This window comes from Ornithodoros turicata, chromosome 9 (genome assembly GCF_037126465.1).
Source record: "Ornithodoros turicata isolate Travis chromosome 9, ASM3712646v1, whole genome shotgun sequence".
NCBI lineage: Eukaryota > Metazoa > Arthropoda > Arachnida > Ixodida > Argasidae > Ornithodoros > Ornithodoros turicata.
The window spans coordinates 17,161,685-17,179,514 of record NC_088209.1 but is presented as its reverse complement, the minus strand read 5'-3'; the positions used below and the strand labels follow the sequence as shown (position 1 = coordinate 17,179,514).

At 45.8% G+C, this 17,830-nt stretch overlaps 2 protein-coding genes across 4 annotated transcripts in view; one reads left to right on the top strand and one right to left on the bottom strand.

Annotated features, from left to right (window-relative positions):
- Window positions 1–139: 139 nt before the first annotated feature.
- Window positions 140–8,248, top strand: LOC135368221 (sterol carrier protein 2-like). Its single transcript, XM_064601369.1, has 2 exons — window positions 140–311; window positions 5,550–8,248. The coding sequence occupies exon 2, from the start codon at window positions 5,586–5,588 to the stop codon at window positions 6,810–6,812; it is 1,227 nt and encodes a 408-aa protein (XP_064457439.1). The 5' UTR covers window positions 140–311; window positions 5,550–5,585; the 3' UTR covers window positions 6,813–8,248.
- Window positions 8,249–10,371: 2,123 nt separating this feature from the next.
- LOC135368219 (influenza virus NS1A-binding protein homolog) overlaps window positions 10,372–17,830 on the bottom strand; it is a 35,210-nt gene continuing 27,751 nt past the window's right edge. For all 3 annotated transcript variants that reach the window (XM_064601368.1, XM_064601366.1, XM_064601367.1), the window contains 3 exons: window positions 14,584–14,709; window positions 14,245–14,418; window positions 10,372–11,997 (listed from right to left, as the gene is read on the bottom strand). In XM_064601368.1, coding sequence (XP_064457438.1) covers window positions 11,684–11,997; window positions 14,245–14,418; window positions 14,584–14,709 — 614 coding nt within the window. In that variant the 3' untranslated portion in view covers window positions 10,372–11,683. The remainder of the gene's footprint in view (window positions 11,998–14,244; window positions 14,419–14,583; window positions 14,710–17,830) is intronic.

The following is a 17,830-nucleotide window of genomic DNA, read 5'->3' as shown; positions in this document are numbered from 1 at the left end:
TAATGTTTTTACTTTCAGCACAAGTTTAGTACTAACGTGAAACCTTTTTTTTAGGACTGCCTGAGTCACTAGATTTTGACTGTCCATTCTCTCTTCGTGTCTCTCCCTGGCACTCTTTCTCCCCTCTCACCTATGTCCGTTCATGCTCCTCTCCCAAAAGCTGGGCTGCATGCTTTTTTTTTTCCGGCTGGCTGGCTAGCTGCTCAGTTCGTTGTAACTGTCCGTGATTATTTGGTGATCGACGACGTGGAAGAGGATAAGCAATCCCCTGTGTCATCCGCATACCACACTGACCCAGAGAACGCCTCCAAGTGCGTATACATATTCTTTGTATTGCTCTGTTGCACGAATGGTCAGACGACTGCTGTGTTGGCGATCAACTGTCCCGTACCGTCGATTTGCATATATGTCTCGAATAGAGTTGTAAACTTATGAGACGGTGTAAACCTGTAACACAGAGATCTCTCTTCTCAGTCATCCTAAAAGGAACAGTGGGGTTGTGCATTGATCACGATGTGATTAGTGACACAACAACACAACTTCGTACGAATTACGAGGAAGGCGGAGTTGTGATTAGTGATGTTTCAATATTTGAATGCGTCATGCGCTACGCACATCATCTCACTGGTGTGCCGTCTCCTTCTCATTGCATGGCCGATGTTAATCAGCTAGCTTCTGGTGACAGCTTTCGGGGTGTCAAAAGTTATCTGAGGTGTCGCTCTATAGGGTGTCGAAGCTGTAATATAAAATTGTAATGAAATACAAATTCGCGTCATTTTTGTGGCATTTTGTTGTCGTTGCAGTTGAACTTTCTCCATATGTTGATATTCTCCGTGCTTCGGTCACTTTCTAGGTCATAAGTCAGAGTGGGGCACGTGCGGCCTAGTTTCCCTTTCGAGTTGAGACGTTCAGCTGTGAGGATGGACAAGGCTTTTCTCCATGTCATCAGGGATTTTTCCGGCACCCCCCTAACAACCCCGTCTCAAATCTTGTAACACCCCCAGCTCCCTCGAAATACCGGTCATAAAGACGAAAAACGCCACAAAAGCAGCTCAGATATGGGCGTATAACAACCCCCCCTCCCCCCGAAATACAAATCCTGAGAATATCCTTGGGAAACGTGGCAGGGAAGAGGAAGAAGGGCACAAAAATATGAGGAATTTCGGGACAAAGTTCCCGAAGTGCAAATTAATGAAGTTTCGAGTGCACATTACTCCGTTTCTATTACTCAAACATATATACTGTACCAAATTTCATAATGGACGTGGAAAATGCAAGTATACATAAGAAGAAGATACATATAAGAAGCGATATGTTTTTCACCCCGACAGAGTAGCAGACCTCTGCATAAATTGTCTTGCAGCTGATCGACTTCCTCGACTCGTACGTGCGTAATAATAGAAAAAGTAAGGAAGCAGGAAAACTATGTTTTGGGTCGCTTGCAGTCAGTGCAGCTGTATGGATGAGATCGGTGAACAGATGGCGAATCTAAGCGGGAGGGCCCGACTGTGCTGACTCTTATTAGGTGTTAGCGCCGCGAAGCAACCGTGGCTATGAGCGTTAACTCTCCCCAGGGGTCTATCTAGAACGGGGATCGGAACCTTTACTTTTTTTCGTTTCACGTTCAGGTTCAGGCATATATAGGTTCGGCTCGGGCTCAGCTCCGAAGGAGCGCAAAATCTCGGTCCGAACCGGTTCAGGAAAGTGAACTTTGAGCGATTATCATGGGTTAAAATGGGATCACATCCCCACGATTCTCAAAGAACACAAATGTACTCGTGATATGTATGACACAGCAGTTGTTCACAGCAACAGCGCGTGTTACAGGTCAACGTTTCAGGTTGCAACGTTACGGCAGCATATACTGTACTCTCTGTGTTCACTCATCGTATACAACCTGTTACATCGTCCTCAGGGACTGGCCGTTATTCTGACAGCCGAAAATGAAAAGTCGGGGTCGCTGGAGGACAAAAACCGCGTACAAGCAAGACTACAACTGCCAAAAGGACGACCTCGAAACTAACACAACTGAATTAACGCAATAGCTGCGAGGAGGAAATACGCATACGAGTTGAGAAAATCCCAGTGCTCTTTGCGCACGCGTTGCATCCTGGTCGCTTGCTGAGCGCGGGAATGAAGAATAATCCTTCACATTTCGTTTTCGTTGACCTTGACACGTCGCGGGCAATGTACCGGTAGGGGAGAAATCGGAACAGTTTGGAGGTCACCCGTTTCTTTCGTATTAGTAAACTCCCACAGTTCAAAGCGACGCTAAGCATTCTGGGATATTCTGAACTCGTCTGCGTTGCAGATTTGTTTTGGTCAGCTTCGGTTTCGAATTCTTTTGGCAACACGGCTTAGCACGCTACGTAAATCGTAGTTCCGATCGCTCACAACGCACCGTTTCGTGAACCGGTAGCCCCCCCTTTTTTTTTTTTTTTTTTCAGTTCAGTTCCGGTTCAGAGAAAAATACGGGTTTCTAGCGGTTTTCGGTTCGGGTTCAGTTTCGGTTCCGATCCCTGGTCTTGAATCGCAAGCATGGAAGGGAGTCATTATTACTGTGTAACACAGCTTTCTGGTACGTAACAGCCGCATATCATTGCATAGTGTGTCTAAAGCTGAAGTCACACCCAAACTTTATATAATAATTTTTGCTCTTTTTTTTTTTTTTTTTTTTAGTGTGCGCACAGGGGCGGATACATGATTTTATTTAGCGGGAGGTCTTCCATTGGACAGCGTCCTACTTTACACGGAAATTGAAAATTGTTGGAAATTTCTGGAAACTGAAAAAATTGCTGGAAATTGAGGGGGGTCATGACTTCCCCTTCCCCCCCAAGCTCCGCGCCTGGGTGTACAGGGAAAAAAGTTAGGGGGGCGGCATAAATCACTGCTCCCCCCACAAATATTCTCGGTCCACCCCGCTCCCGAGTAACACCTTGTCCATCTGCAGCATGTCCATTGTCCATTTGCGGCATGCATTTGAGCCTTCGTGTTTGTGTTTGTTTACGTGTCTTGCCCATCGCTCAGGCTTCTCTATCATGGAACATCTTGTCCACTTTCCAAATGTGCACAATGGCAGATCACTTCCGAGTGTTCCAGCTGAGCAGCTGGAACCTTTTCTTCAGCTGCCGAGTGATTCACAAAAAGACAGATCACACTTAACGTGACGATGCAACGGTATTGTCACTCTGTGTAGGGATCCTATACTTGAAACATACACGAAAGAAGCAAGGCGTCAGCAAACTTTTTTTTTCTTTTTTAATGAGCGTATAGTGAACTGATTGTAGTTAAAAAGTAGTTATCAACTACTTGAAGAAATGTAGTGGCAACTACTAGTTAAACTACTATTTCGAGCAGTTAACTACAGTAGTTACGTTACTGCAAGCGCCAACTACTTCCGAATCCATCACTGATGTTCCGTCCCTCTCGCTTTAAACGTACATACGTGTACATATACCTTGTGTTTTCAACAGGTGTGTTACCTGACGAAGCGTAGACTCTACGCGGAAGCTTGTTATTAATAAAATAAATTACCTGAATGTTTCAATCTCTTTAAATAGTTATCTTATTCGCTTGCGAATACAAGGATTTTCCTATTTTTGCCTGACAGTGCATCTGGAAAGAGATATATGTGTGTGTGTGTGGGGGGGGGGGGGATGCTTTACGTTTCTCCTGCCCCAGACGGAAGCTAGCCTCAAGGTCGCCATGATTGGTAATTTCTGAGCATCAGCCGCTCAATGCATTCCCATGCCACCCAATACAGATCCCCTCAAAAATCTCGTTGTTCCTGACGGCGTAGACTTCAGAGATCGCAGGTGTTGTCCCTTCAGCAGTTGCAACCACCAGAGATCTGTCCTTCGAGTGTCTACCACAGCTCGCTGGAGTCACTCAGGTCAGCGATTTGCGCCGGACTTATATCCCGAGGCGGGGGTTTTGCAGCCCGTAGCAGTGTGTTAGCCGCCGGCCATTCCGGTCTTTTTCTTTTCTTTCTTTCTTTCCGGCGGGCAGTGGGTGGGAGGGGGATTGTAGGACCTTTGAGAGAGGGGGGTACTGGAAAAATCCCTGACTCCATAGTACCTGAGAGAACTGATGTTCTTTCTCCATAGTACCTGTTCGGCAAGCCGGTGCCAGCGTACCGTTTAGTGCGCTCAACTTCCAGCGCTCCCTGGCTTTTTCGACGACTGTATTTCATTACTTTCCACCATCCTGTCTTCCTTCGGTAATTTTCACGCCTTTCGGCCGCTCAGTGTGGCAAAGCGATGTAGCGAATTGGAGAAAATACCGAATTTTGGATATCGATATCTGAAACTCAATGTCGACATACATTGACTAAAATAGCGATTAAAAATATCGACGATTTATGTGTGTAATATCACTATACACGCGGGAAAACTATCGATATGTGTCGATGCTGCCCCGAAGGAGGAGGAGGCACGTGGCATTTCTGTATGGGCATCGGTGCTTGTCGATGTTAGAGTAAACATCGATCATCTCGAAAAGTACATCGTTCCTCTACACCGCGCTTTTTACAGTGCATAACGCGCATAACACACTGGAAAATACGCGGTGATGTACCTGTTTGTACCATCTGGGTCAACAAAACGATCGAAAGTGAGAGAAGCATTGCAGAAGACGCAGGAACAGCTCTAAATTTCGACACCTCGCAAGGCACCTCGTACTTTCTACTTTGAAGAAAACAAAAGAAACGCAAGCAAGGTCGCGCTCTTACAAATGCAGACGCGATATCCCACACTGATATCTCTACAACTTTTCCTCGATCCAGCCTTTCGCTTCTCTTTTCATTTGTAGCCAAGGAGAAAACGTCTCGGGCTGTATCGAGAAAACAGGTTATTTCCTCCGGGGCGAAAGTTTTCACTTCCTTGTTGTTCAGCGGACCTGTGAGGAAAGTGAATGCATTTGTGAGCCATCACATGGGTTTATGCCGAGGAGAAAGTGACACGCTGACCCCGATTTGAAACTGACTAAAACGAGTTCATTTGGGAGTCGGACGCTTTGTTGATGGAAATTATTTTAAAAAGAACGTATTTAAATATATTTAATTCCGTTGCACCTACGCAATACTTTCTAATAAATAAATAAATGCTATGGAAGAAGTAATTATTATTATTATTATTTCTTTTTTTTACGAGGACCTACTTTTCGCGAGTTTCACTATCGCCATTCGATCGAATGCAAGATAACGCGAAATGTCCGTTTCCGTGACAGAAGTAATTCTAGGGTAACTCAACTACATTTGAAGAAACTGAATTAAACTTTTCTTTTTTTTAGCTTTGCCTGGAGCCACGTGATTTGGAGCGGTGGAGTTTATTGGAGTACGCTCTGATCAGCTGACCAGATAAGCCGCGCATAGCAGAATCGCGAAGCTTAGCGATGGGTATACATTAAAGTAACTGTCCGTATCAGGATTTTTACGAAGTTTTTTTGGTTGTTTGTTTTGAAATAGCTATATACATGCTCACTCCCACAGAATGTGCAACATGGGAAAGGTTTCCGTTGCTGACCATTTTTTCCTCTTATGTTTTCTCTAGGCCTGCACAGAGAGCTGTTATCATCTGTGACAAGGAATGGCGCTGAACAGCAGTGGTCCTAAACGGCGCGTGTTCGTCATCGGCGTCGGCATGACCCCCTTCGCCAAGCCAGGCGACAAAAAGCGCGACTATCCCATTCTTGCAAAAGAAGCCGCCACAGCAGCCCTAGCGGACGCCCGGGTATCCTACAACGACATTCAGCAAGCCGTTTGCGGATACGTCTACGGAGACTCGACGTGCGGCCAACGTGCTCTGTACGACGTTGGTATGACCGGAATCCCCGTCTACAACGTCAACAACAACTGTTCCACCGGGTCTACAGCGTTGCTGCTTGCGAAACAACTCGTTGAGGGCCGCGTAGCGGACATCGTGTTGGCTCTAGGTTTCGAGAAGATGGAGCGTGGATCGCTGACGTCGAAGTTCCGCGACCGCGCAAACCCGTGCGATAGGCACGCCAAAGTCCTGGCGGCAACTCACGGGCTCCAGCCGGCGCCAATGGCGGCGCAGATGTTCGGCGCCGCTGGCATCGAGCACATGTCCAAGTACGGCACCACGCAGCAACACCTCGCCAAGATCGCCCAGAAGAACCATCGACATTCGGTCCACAACCCAAACTCCCAGTTCCGGGGAGAACACAGCATAGCGGAAATATTGGAGTCACCCGTGGTCTACGGTCCCCTGACTAAGCTCCAGTGTTGTCCGACATCCGACGGCGCGGCAGCCGCCGTAGTCGTTAGCGAAGACGTCGTGAGAAAGCTCGGCCTCGAAAACCAAGCCGTGGAGGTGGTCAGCATGGCTATGGCTACGGATTTGCCATCAACGTTCGAAGAGAACAGCTGCATCAAGATGGTAGGCTACGACATGACCAAAAAGGCTGCCCAGGAAGCCTTCCAGAGAGCGGGCCTAACCCCCGAGGACGTCCAGGTCGTAGAGCTGCACGACTGCTTCTCCGCAAACGAACTGATCACATACGAAGCGCTAGGGCTGTGTCCGGAAGGCAAGGCTGGGGAGATGGTGGACCGCGGAGATAACACCTACGGCGGAAAATACGTTGTGAACCCTAGCGGAGGTCTGATTTCTAAGGGCCACCCGTTGGGTGCGACGGGACTGGCACAGTGTGCGGAGCTGTGCTGGCAGCTAAGAGGTCAGGCCGGAGCGAGACAGGTGCCAGGAGCTAAGGTGGCGTTGCAGCACAACATTGGACTAGGCGGGGCGGTTGTCGTTGCACTTTACCGGCTTGGGTTTCCTAGATCTAGCTTATGAAGGTGTTCCGGGTCTTATTAATCACTGTGGTTTCTGGTATGTACTTTCCCGGGATATGGCCATACGTCCTCTTTATCGAAACGCTGTCGGAGCCAGAGATGTCAAACGTGTCTGCAGTTATGTGGGCTGGCTCATAGGGAACAGGAAATAAAATGGTCACAGACAGAGAGTCTAGCTGAAATGCTGCTCCATGTAACAGCAGCACGTACTCGTTGGAGATTTTCTCCGAGGTCGTCGGCTAAACTGTTGATCATCACCTGGCTCATGAACATCCGATTCTGTCAAGGAGAACCTTCTGGAAGAGAGCTACTTGGTGTGGCATTTTGGCTAGACATTCACTCACACATGGTAGTGCACAGAGAGTTGCAGCGGTGAAGACGTTGATACGACAGATGGCCAGTTGCTCGCTAGCCTTTCCTCCTTTTTGCAAAGCAAAGTTTGAAAGTTACGCAGACAATGTTTCAGTGCAGCAAAGATACCATCTCTCGCTTTCTTTAACCTCCATATAGTTTCACATATCACAACCATCAGATTCACTAGGTATGGGGAAAGTCTCGCCTTCTGTATAACATGCGCACGCTGATATCTCGGACGAGGGAAGCAGAGACTTCGTTGTACAACATCATGTTGCTTGAAAGGACCGTTGCCGGAAAATCGTGGGACGTCGTACCAGAGTGCATCCAGGATCAGTTCTCCATGTAACCGCAACCCTAGGGCGAGGATGTTTACATTGATCGGATGTGGAACAAAAAAGAAAATGGACTGCTGGTGCTCCAGTGTAGTACTATCTGGAATTTTGCCAAAAATCCCATTCAGTTTTTGCAGCAATTGGTTTTTACAGAATTTTGAATGTGATAACTTAATCCTGGATTTCGTACACAAAATAAGAAAAAGACATTGCGTTGAACAAGTGATTGATTTTTGTTGATTGATTGATGGCCAACTCGTTTCTTCCGCGATGTACTGCTCGCGACACTGTCTGAAATCGCCTGTCAGCAGTTCCGCAGCCCGTGTTACTTTCGTGGCGCTTGATAGTGTTGCATTAATATTGTATTTGAAAGTGGGCCATATGGTGCATGTGTTTATTACTCGAAAGAATTAGTCTTGCAACACATGGAGAGAAGAGATGGCATTAACCACGGGGTGCTGATTTCAAACAAGCGTGTCGTGAGCAGTAAATCAGATGCTATTTTTGTGGAGAAATTGTTACGTAAATGTAATTGTACTGTGCTTCTTTAAAAGAACAGTAAGACACATAATGCAAATGAATGTCTGTTGAACAAAGGTCATCCAGTATGTCGCATATTTTTGCACGTTTTTACTCACGTATTCTGTGAAAGCACGTCACATATACTGAACAATATGAACAAGAGGGAGAGCATCCAATAACTGTTATGTGCATAAGAGTTTTAATAAAAAGGGGTTTGTCACACAAATGCTGTGTTCCATTAGTGTTATCGATATTTTTAGCAAATACAATGAAGGACACCAGTGCAGCAGGGGAAAGAGTGCAGAAGCCTGTGGCTTGGTCAATGCCACTAATCACGCCCCAGATAAAAGCCTGCCAATCACAACCATTCTTTCAGCACTCATAGCCATGGAGAGAAGTCACTGTTAACTGCATCGGCTGCAGAGGTTGGTTAAAGCAGACGACATTTCCACGTTACATGTTCCAGTACCGAAGGAGGGGGAGGAGGCATCCGCAAGGCTTTCTTTAGTGATGGAGCTATTGGTTCGGTAGACCAAGGTTAAGAGTAAGGATGGTACAAGAGAAGGACTGTGCAATCCCTCGTGGTTTGGAACACTGGATGTCCCACAGAACTCACCACTCCATAAGTGATGCGAGCTTCCCTCAGCAGCATCATTGGGAAGCTCCCCGTACCATGGTAATCATCAGGATATCCAACTAAGTCATCCCATTGCTGAGGGGTGCTGCATTTCCTCAACGTTGCAACACACTGGGAGACATGTTTTTCACGGCTTGCATGCAGTTCGCCCACGTGATATGGTAGCGCCAGTGCTATGCAGACAAGTCACCAGCTTTAAAGGAGTACAGAGGGCCACCCAAAAAAATTTCAGATTAAGACTTCTGATGAAAGTGTGTGTGTAATTATACCGAATAGCGCGAAAGGTTTTGATGTGTGCAATTTGTTTCCCAGAAAAAAACTCACATAAACGTAGCTCCGCGGCTTCACCCTTAACTCGCCACTCCAGCTATAACGAGGATGAGGAGGTATGATGGCACGTCACCGATGACGGCATAAGGAGACTCGTTCTGGTTTGCCGGTCAGTCGGGGTCAGCGCATTGTCCCTTTGCCGCCGTAAACCTGTTTTGCCAGTTCTCCAGGAGAATTGGGGATAGAAGGAGCGGCCGAAGCATTACCGAGCAAGCAGAAAGGCTTTATCAGAACCCCGAACAGCCGAGTAGCAGACGACAGCGGAGTAGCAGACAACATTTCTCTAGGCCAATCAGTAAGCGTTCTCCTTATAGCATCAGCACGAGCTTCAAGGCAGATCACAGGCTGGTACTGCTCTTCACCACCGTTGCGCACGGTCGCTTTTTGCGGCGTATTTTAAATTCAATTTCTGCGAAAATTATGAGTCTGTGGTGTAAATTACTTCGCATGGTGCATCTTACTGGCAAACTTAACAGTTTTTTAGGAAGGAAACTGGGTGTTAAAAATGACTTCTGTGCTACTTTAATGTTTGGCATGCATTGTGGGGACAATTAACTGTGCAACATATCTTTCACTCCATCATGAGGTCTTTTAGTTTTAGTGAGGGCAACTCAGCTTTTTTTTACCCTTAATTACTTATTAGTGTGCAAAATAAGAACCTGAAATTGGATTCTGCATGCAATCTGTAAATTTTGAAGAGAGAACAGAAAGAAAGATCTGGCTTGCAAAAAAGAAAACTGCCACAAAGGAACATGTTTTATGTTAGAAGTTTTTCGTAAGTTTTTTTTTAGAACAAAGATTTTTACGTTAGGAGCTGTAAAACAGTAAAATTGGGTGGTCTCATGTATAGACTTTTGGGCGAATATGATAAAAAAAAGAACACAAAGGATGGAGAGACTGTTCCAAGTGCAAAGTATTTGATGTTCACTGTTGCCTATATTTTTCCTTAGACTTAAATAAGCTTTACATAATTTCCTATCCTACTTAGAGAAAAGTATCAACAATATCACCTCATCCAATTTACAATGTAGAATGTTGATGCATCAACATTTTTCTGTGGATTTTCATAGGGGTGTAAGAAAACAGAATAATGTTAGAAATAATAGAATGAAAGTAGAAAATTTGAATGGGACAATATCGACCTTTCAACATTTCTCCGTACTTTCGTAGAGACAACAGATCGCAGATACGGACTTTGTCAAGAATGAAAGAAAGAAAAAAAAAAACTTTGTTCCCTTCTATTTCTGGCTGTTGTAGTGGAACTACAACATCTACCTTCATCTACCTACACATCTACTACACATCTACTACACATCTACCTTCCCTAATGACAATGGAATCCGATAGCGCTGGTGGTAGCCAAATGAGACAATAAACTATCATGTATGTACATTTTATATTTCTCAAATATTTTCATGTGCAAATGTCCAGTATGAAAAAAAAAAAAAGAAGAAAAATCACCATCAATTGGTGCATCTCATTGTTCCCAAAAACAGATGGGTAGCAATGCACTTGCTGTGGGACGGGGTTTTGTCATCGAAGCCATCAGACATGATGCTCTCCACGTATTCGCACGAGTGACATTGTCCAGATTACTCCAGTGGAACACTCGAAAAACGTCGCAGCTCTCCGCTGCCACAGAGGTCTTGTCAACATGGTGCCTTTTCGGGCACTGCTAGCCATGAGGAATATGCTGTGGAGCAGCCAGAAGATATCCCGCAGCCTAATGTAGCCCGCACTCCTAATATTCTGGCATCGTGCGCACGCTCGGCACAAGACACGGCGGAACTTCTGCCCTGTGAGCACTAGAACATTCTATGGCGATGTCACCCATGCCAATACGTGGACTTTGGCGGACACGTTTAGAACTTTCTACTACAGTACATAAAACAGTAACACAGGAGGCTTAGCCTGCAACGTAACAGATGTATGCACACTGGTACAGTGACACACTATCCTAGAACACCTAGCTGACAACGAGCTATGAAGCATGCAAAACGTCTGAACCACATTGGAATGACTGCGGAACATCAATGTAAAAAACAAAAACAAAAAAAAACATGCCTCGCCTGTTCTAGGCACAACTTACGGAAATAGAAATTGAAGAATTACCTTACTCTTCCTTTCAAATATGACTGCGAAACATTTTGCTCGTAAAAAATCCTGTTTGTCTTCAACCTTAGTCTCTACCTTGGCAGTCTCGGTAGGCTTTGGTAAGTCCTCAAAATAAGTACTGTACCAATGGGAAGGCCCTATACATTGGTTTTGAGAGTGCCAAATTGCACTACACTTAAGAACAAAAGCTTTACCGGAACTTTTCCAGGCACGAACTGCTTGTACGAAGCGACGCAAAAATTATAGTACAATCAACAAAGTGTACAACATTCATCACAGTAGTTTCCTTCTATTAACAATGTTTATATCATCAATGAATACAAAGTAAAGCTCTCAAAAGCAATTCAAAAGACACGGTCTGGTGGGAAAGATCTAAGATTTCCTGCGCAAACTTGAAAACAGTGAGATGGTGGACCAAAACAACCCTATCAATCAGCGATTCACAATGGCGGACAGAGACGAAGACAGTTTAGTACGGCTGCTCACCGTTTTTACAGCAGTGAAGACGTCCCCGTATGCACTGAAAATGCACCCCAAATACAATGGCATGATGAAATGACAACAGGTGTTAAGACCTCCTCAACGACACTCTTCAGCAGAGCCTTCTCTCGAACAATCTCGCTCGAGTGACTGCGACGGTGAACGAGACCCCTTTGCAACAAACGTCGTCCACTCGTTTGTACGCGGGTCAAGGAACTCAACTGTGTTGAGGAATGCTTTTCCGTTGAAGCCACCAACAGCGTACAGCCTGCCGCTGACGACCGCCACGCCCACGTTGGCACGGCAACTCGTGAGGGAAGGGCCCATGCTCCAGCTGTTGGTCTGAGAGTCGTAGACCTCGACGCTGCACAGGGACCGCACCCCATCATGGCCTCCCACTGCAAAGAGCTTTCCTGCGGCGAAAAGGGAGAGCACAGTGAACATGAGCGGACGCGACGAGGTCGTAAGAGAACCAGTAGGTGGGGTAGTACGAAATGGAATGGAACACGCTGTTGGAATTAATTTTATTTATTTATTTATTTATTTATTTACACATACTGCAGTCTCAGTCCGAGGCTATGGCAGGAGCGAAGAAAACTGAGAAGGTGACAACTCTCTAACACCCCTGTCAGACGGGCGCACTTACAGCCTTAACGGTCACGGCCGCAAGTGCATACCGTCATTAACTCCTTGCCAGACGGGGTGCAATACGGCCTTTGCGACAAAACTGAGATAGAAGGGCAACGGCGTTCCCGCAAGACAGTTTACGGCATTCCACGTTGAAACTGCCCAAGCCTCGTCACCAAGCTCCATAAAAGCAGGATTTCGCACATTTAATTCAATTCGAAATAGAATGTTTATTACCTGACGTAATGTTGTCATCTTTTTTTTTCATGTTTTTCCTGCATTTTTGCACTTTGCTTCGCTTTTTATCTCAGGTTTTTATTACAGCTGTTAAGTTCGTAGTGACACCCTCGAACCACTGGGACGCGGCATCGCACCGCGTCGTCTGCATTCAAAAAGTCGGACGCCACTCAAAAAAATATCAAAAGCACTTCAAAGCACATGTAGTTTGCTGTTGTATTTTCAAAATACCAACAAAATGTTGTTTTCGTGTACTCTCAGTAAGAAAAAAAAAAAAAAACGTGACTTCACTACATTACAGTCAACGTTCACTTCATTCGAGAGTACAATTTTTTGCGATTTTTCTACCGTCGCAAAATTCGCGAAAATTAATACACCGCAAACAATAACACACTTACAGTATGTAATCCTAATTTCTACTACCCCTAAGATCTTTGTTTTCAAGTCTTTCGATGCTCTTTCAATGGTGCATGCAGCGGACATTGTTTAGGCTCTATCATTTTTGCAGCTTGGAACTGACGTTCCCTTATTAAATAGCATTTCGTGCATTTCTACAAAAATCTGTTTCTCTGAGCAACAACTTTTGTGTTAGCAATGTTTGCACCAATTAATATGAATTTTTGCTCCCCAATTTCATTCCCATGCCTGGCATGCCGTAATGCCCAGGAAGAACAAGGTTTAATCCTGCTTGTTAAAGGGGCACTAAAATGCAAAAACAACTTGCTCTCAAATGAAAGTCTGTGTTTCAATACGCCAGCAAAATTAGTTCACACAGCGCTGCCGGTTAGAAGAAAAACAACGAAAAACAGATCCGTTGGCAACAAGTGGAATCCCCAAGGGGCAAAGATTGGCATCATCCAATGAGACAGCAGGAGAAGCGCACGCATACCTGTCGTGACCATGTGGATTTGATTTGATTTGATTTGATTTGATTTGATTTGATTTGATTTGATTTGATTTGACTTTACTGGCGCAAGGATATCAAAGATCATGCTGCGCCGAATAATTTTGTTGAGTTACTCTACATTAGGTCCAGTTCAGTCAGGTATTTGCACTATCAGAGACTATGAATTTCCTATGCCCATTGTCAGATCTGAGACTGTGTATGTTCTCATCATGCCGCAGAGCCCACATCCTTGTGGCACTGGGTAAGGAAAACCCAGCTTGCTACCGGCCGAATGGTGCCAAACGTGTGGGCAGGTCGCAGCAAAGTTAGTATGGGGTGATGTGTAATGTACATAGAAGGTGATCTGTGGTTAATTAAAGTATATGGTTGAGTATGAATATAACATGTCGCAACGAAAGGCCACGGAGCTTTGATGTACCACCAGGCGAGGGAGTCACCAATAGACCATGTGGATTTGGAGAAGGTCCGATTGTAGTGTTCCGTATATGCGCACTGCTGAAATTTTCAATACCGATTCACTGAATTGTAGTCCGCAAATTTTCCACTACAACATTTATCTTCATGCGCTGCGGACAGTGACGCCAGTCCGCTTCGCAACGCGCACCACGTTTTTCACCGGGACTGCTCCACAGTGTGGCATGTGCGTGCACACGCAGCATGGACTAAAAACACTGATGCACAAGCTGAAACGACGTTCAGTGCTTAGTGCCGAAGGAAAGAGTCCGGTATAATTTCGACTGTAGCTCTGTAGCGGAATCATACCAAGTACGAAAATAACATAGCGTGTACTGGAGTGAACTTGTTTTTGCATTTTAGTGCCCCTTTAAGTTTGGAGGGTACCACAATGAGCCATTTTCACGTCCTGACATAGCAAGAGAGTGGAACTTGCCATTGTACTCAATGAGTCCACATCCTCTACGGGCGTTCTGCAATGGTGCTACCTCGACCCAAGTGTTTGTGGCGGGGTTGTACTTCTCGACGGAAGCGACGCACGTCCACGAGTCGCATCCACCAACAGCGTACACCTCCCTGTTCAGACAGGCAACTCCAGCCTGGTACCGCCCTAAAGGGAAGGAACAAAGATGTGGTGATCATTTAATGTAGCTGTAGAAGAGGCAATTAAACGTAGAAGGACAAACACAACACAAGACTTTCCTTCAACTGTCACTACGCTGATGCTAATGAAAACAAATCCGAGAGGATGCACATCTAGCAAAATGCAACTCACCGATAAGCATGGGGGCAACTCCAAACCACACTCTGGTGAGGGGGTCGTACACATCGCAGCACGTGAGCCCACGTTGGCCATTCCAGCCTCCCACGACAAACACTTTGCCATCCAAGCGGCATACGCCTGCACACACAAGTGATGCTCGCGTGAGTAAAATACGTAATCCGCAAGCAGAGCATGGACCTTGCGCGCAGCTCGGTTGATGGATGACGATGATGGCTCAACTAAAGCAACCCACAGTTGCCAGGAAAAAGCAAAATAAATATAATTGCGAAAGGGAAAATTACTTAAATGAATAATGAAGCGTATGACATATGATATGATATATATTGCTGACTGATTGTGCACCATTTATTTAACAGCCCAAAACTGAAATAAAATAAAATAATAAAAATAAAATGTTCAATGTCAAGTGCGTTAGACATGTGGCGGCTGGAATAAAAGGAAATGATTTGAAGTGACGCACACATGAAGCTATGTATGTGGGATGCAAGCATGAACAAGCACATGTTGGTGTCACGAATGCTATGGAAAACAAGCGAGAGAGACAAAAAAGCCCACAAAAAGGAAACTTTTTCTGAATTTTCAGTAAGTCTACATCCAAAAATTAATCCAATCCGAGCCAATCCTTTCCTGTAAGGTTACCACAGCGTTAACCATTAACACCCCATGGGCGTACAGCCCTCAAAACTTCTCCCGTCTCGTTGAGGAAAAGAGGAAGCCTGTAATAAATATGTCAAGGGGGAAAGAAGACTGGTTGCCACAGTCACTGGTCCTCCTTCCTACAGCTACAGGAAGAACGGTAAGAACAAAAAAAAGGGCGGGAAGGGTGTCCTTGCAGGTGCAGGACAACGCCTTGACGTCTGGACCTGCGTCCGATGGCGACGTGAGAGCTGGCTGCAGACACAGTGAGCTATTTTGTGACCAGGACAGGGCTACGGAAAGAAACACTGGCTCTCGACGCCCTGCAATTATCTTCCCGTCTTCGCAGCACTACCGGGTAGCAGGCACATCTTCACACCTCACCTGCTGCTTTTATTTTGTTCAACATTCACATTCTCCTGTAATGCTTTTCCGTGTTGTAGTGGCAGGTAAACTTGGAAGGTTCAACCTGGAAGCGAAGCAAAGAACAGAGAAACGAAGCATTACATGCTTTTCCTGCGACGTCGAAGAGGCGGAGAGGGTTGTCGGACCGGTGCAGAGTGCTCCATCGGAGCTCTGCCTCTCCTCGCCCCCCTCTCTCTCTCTCTCTCGACTTATCATCCCCTGAGTAAGGAGGCTTCTCGGACACAGCTTAACAGCACAAACGAAGGACACCTCTCGGACGGGCTTCAAATGCTGTTGAGAGTGGTAGCAGACGGTCATGCAGGAAGGAACTTGGTTCATGGCAGATGATTGAGCAGCTGTTGCCAACTGGGCCATACAATGAGCCATGCGGATCTACACGATTTTGGAAGAATAACAATGGCTGACTGACTGATGTGTGCATTACAATTCAATTATCAATAATTACAGCTTGAAGGCGGGGCCATTCTGATTGCCGTTCTATGAAATCCGTGTAATGTAGCAGACGGTACGTTGGTGCACGAGAGTAAACTGTCATAACACTGTTCCTGGAAAAGCCACAGTACAAGTAGAGTTGCCACCCGGTCAGTGTTTATCCAGAGCGGCCGGTTTGGTCACGCCGGTTGCAAGCCGAACGGCAGTATTCTGCCAGTACTTTAACGCAGAGGGCATTTCCCAGAGAAGTGTGCAAAGTAGACCTTTTAAAATATGGTAGACTCGCGATAATTCGTTCTTTCGCTTAATTCGAAGGTCCTGTCAAATGCCCATATGTTTCTATTGATAAAAAAAAGTTTGTTATTTCGAACGTGAAAGCAGTCCACGTCATATAATTCGACCGATGGGTCGGCGAACCAGGCACTCGTGTTGCACCGCACATGGCAACAGGTGGCAGATGGCGATTGTACAGTACTGATCCATACCGATAACCGCGAGTTTTAGTGCCTCGTACGCTATCGCCTTTGTGTACGACGCACTAGAACTCAACCAATTTGGTGGCGGTTCTGGAGAGTCCCAGGTGAGGAGGAAACATATCCTTTCTCGTTTTCTCTGTTTTTTGTTTCATGTTTTACCAGGCTTTCGTTCGGAAACTGTCGGTGCAACAAGAGGCTGATATGCAACATGCTCTTGGCGAGGTTCGACGACTTCGTGGAAGTGGACAACAATGTTGTTGGACGTCGATATTATGCGTCCTGCTGCACTCAAGATGGCAGAAGCGAAACTGAAGATGATTTCGCCGAGAGCATGCAGTATGAGCAACTAAGTAGCCGCGTTTACATAAATACGACACAAGCGTATCGTATCCAGTTGTAGAATCGTATCCACCCACGTAAATGGGTCAATTCGCTAGGATAGCGTATTGTATTCAATTCGCTAAACAGAGGTGGACCGAGACTGTGGATGTGCATTCAGATTGTGCATGTAAACAGACGATGCGCATCGAGGGTAGAAGAAAGGATTATGGGAAGCGGCGTTCGACTGCGGGCTAGTTGCGTCGTCTGCTACACCTAGTCGGGATCACAAAATGATATAAGGGAGTTCCCAGCCATGCTCCGTTTTAGATATGTAGGTTAGATCTACACTGACAGAAGCAGCAGGGCTTGCAGCCGTAGAGCAGAGTTAATTCTGAAGTACGCTTGAAAATGGGGCGTAGATACTATGTTTTTGATGTTTTAACGGTCTATGTGAAGGTAGCGGGACAGCAGAAAAGGCAGTATTTGCGGAAGAGTGCCTCTAACTTTCCGCTATGACACGGCGTTGCGCCACCTCCGGTCTGGGCTCGATAGGCGTCCGTGTAAACGGTGGCGGATTGTCTCGACTCAATACGCTTGTCGTATTAATGTAAACACGGCTAGTGTGGCAGACGCTGAAGCCAGACTCGACACCCTTGAACTCTATTGTCTTATGAAGACAACACCGAAAGGGTCTTCCATCACATAAACGCTCTATGTGGCATGATTCCAGATGTGCGCGCAAGCGACAGCAGACGTTCACATAAAAGTGACATTGACGTCGTTCATTTTTCCGCCTATTCTTTAATTCGACCTTCGGAAAATTCAATCAAATTTCGCGACCCCGTCAGGGTGGAATTGACGGAAGTTTACTGTAGATGTAGTTTACTGTAGTAGGAGTACTTTCACTTGTTTCAAAGTCTTATTTTCTGTTTCCATTGTAACACGAA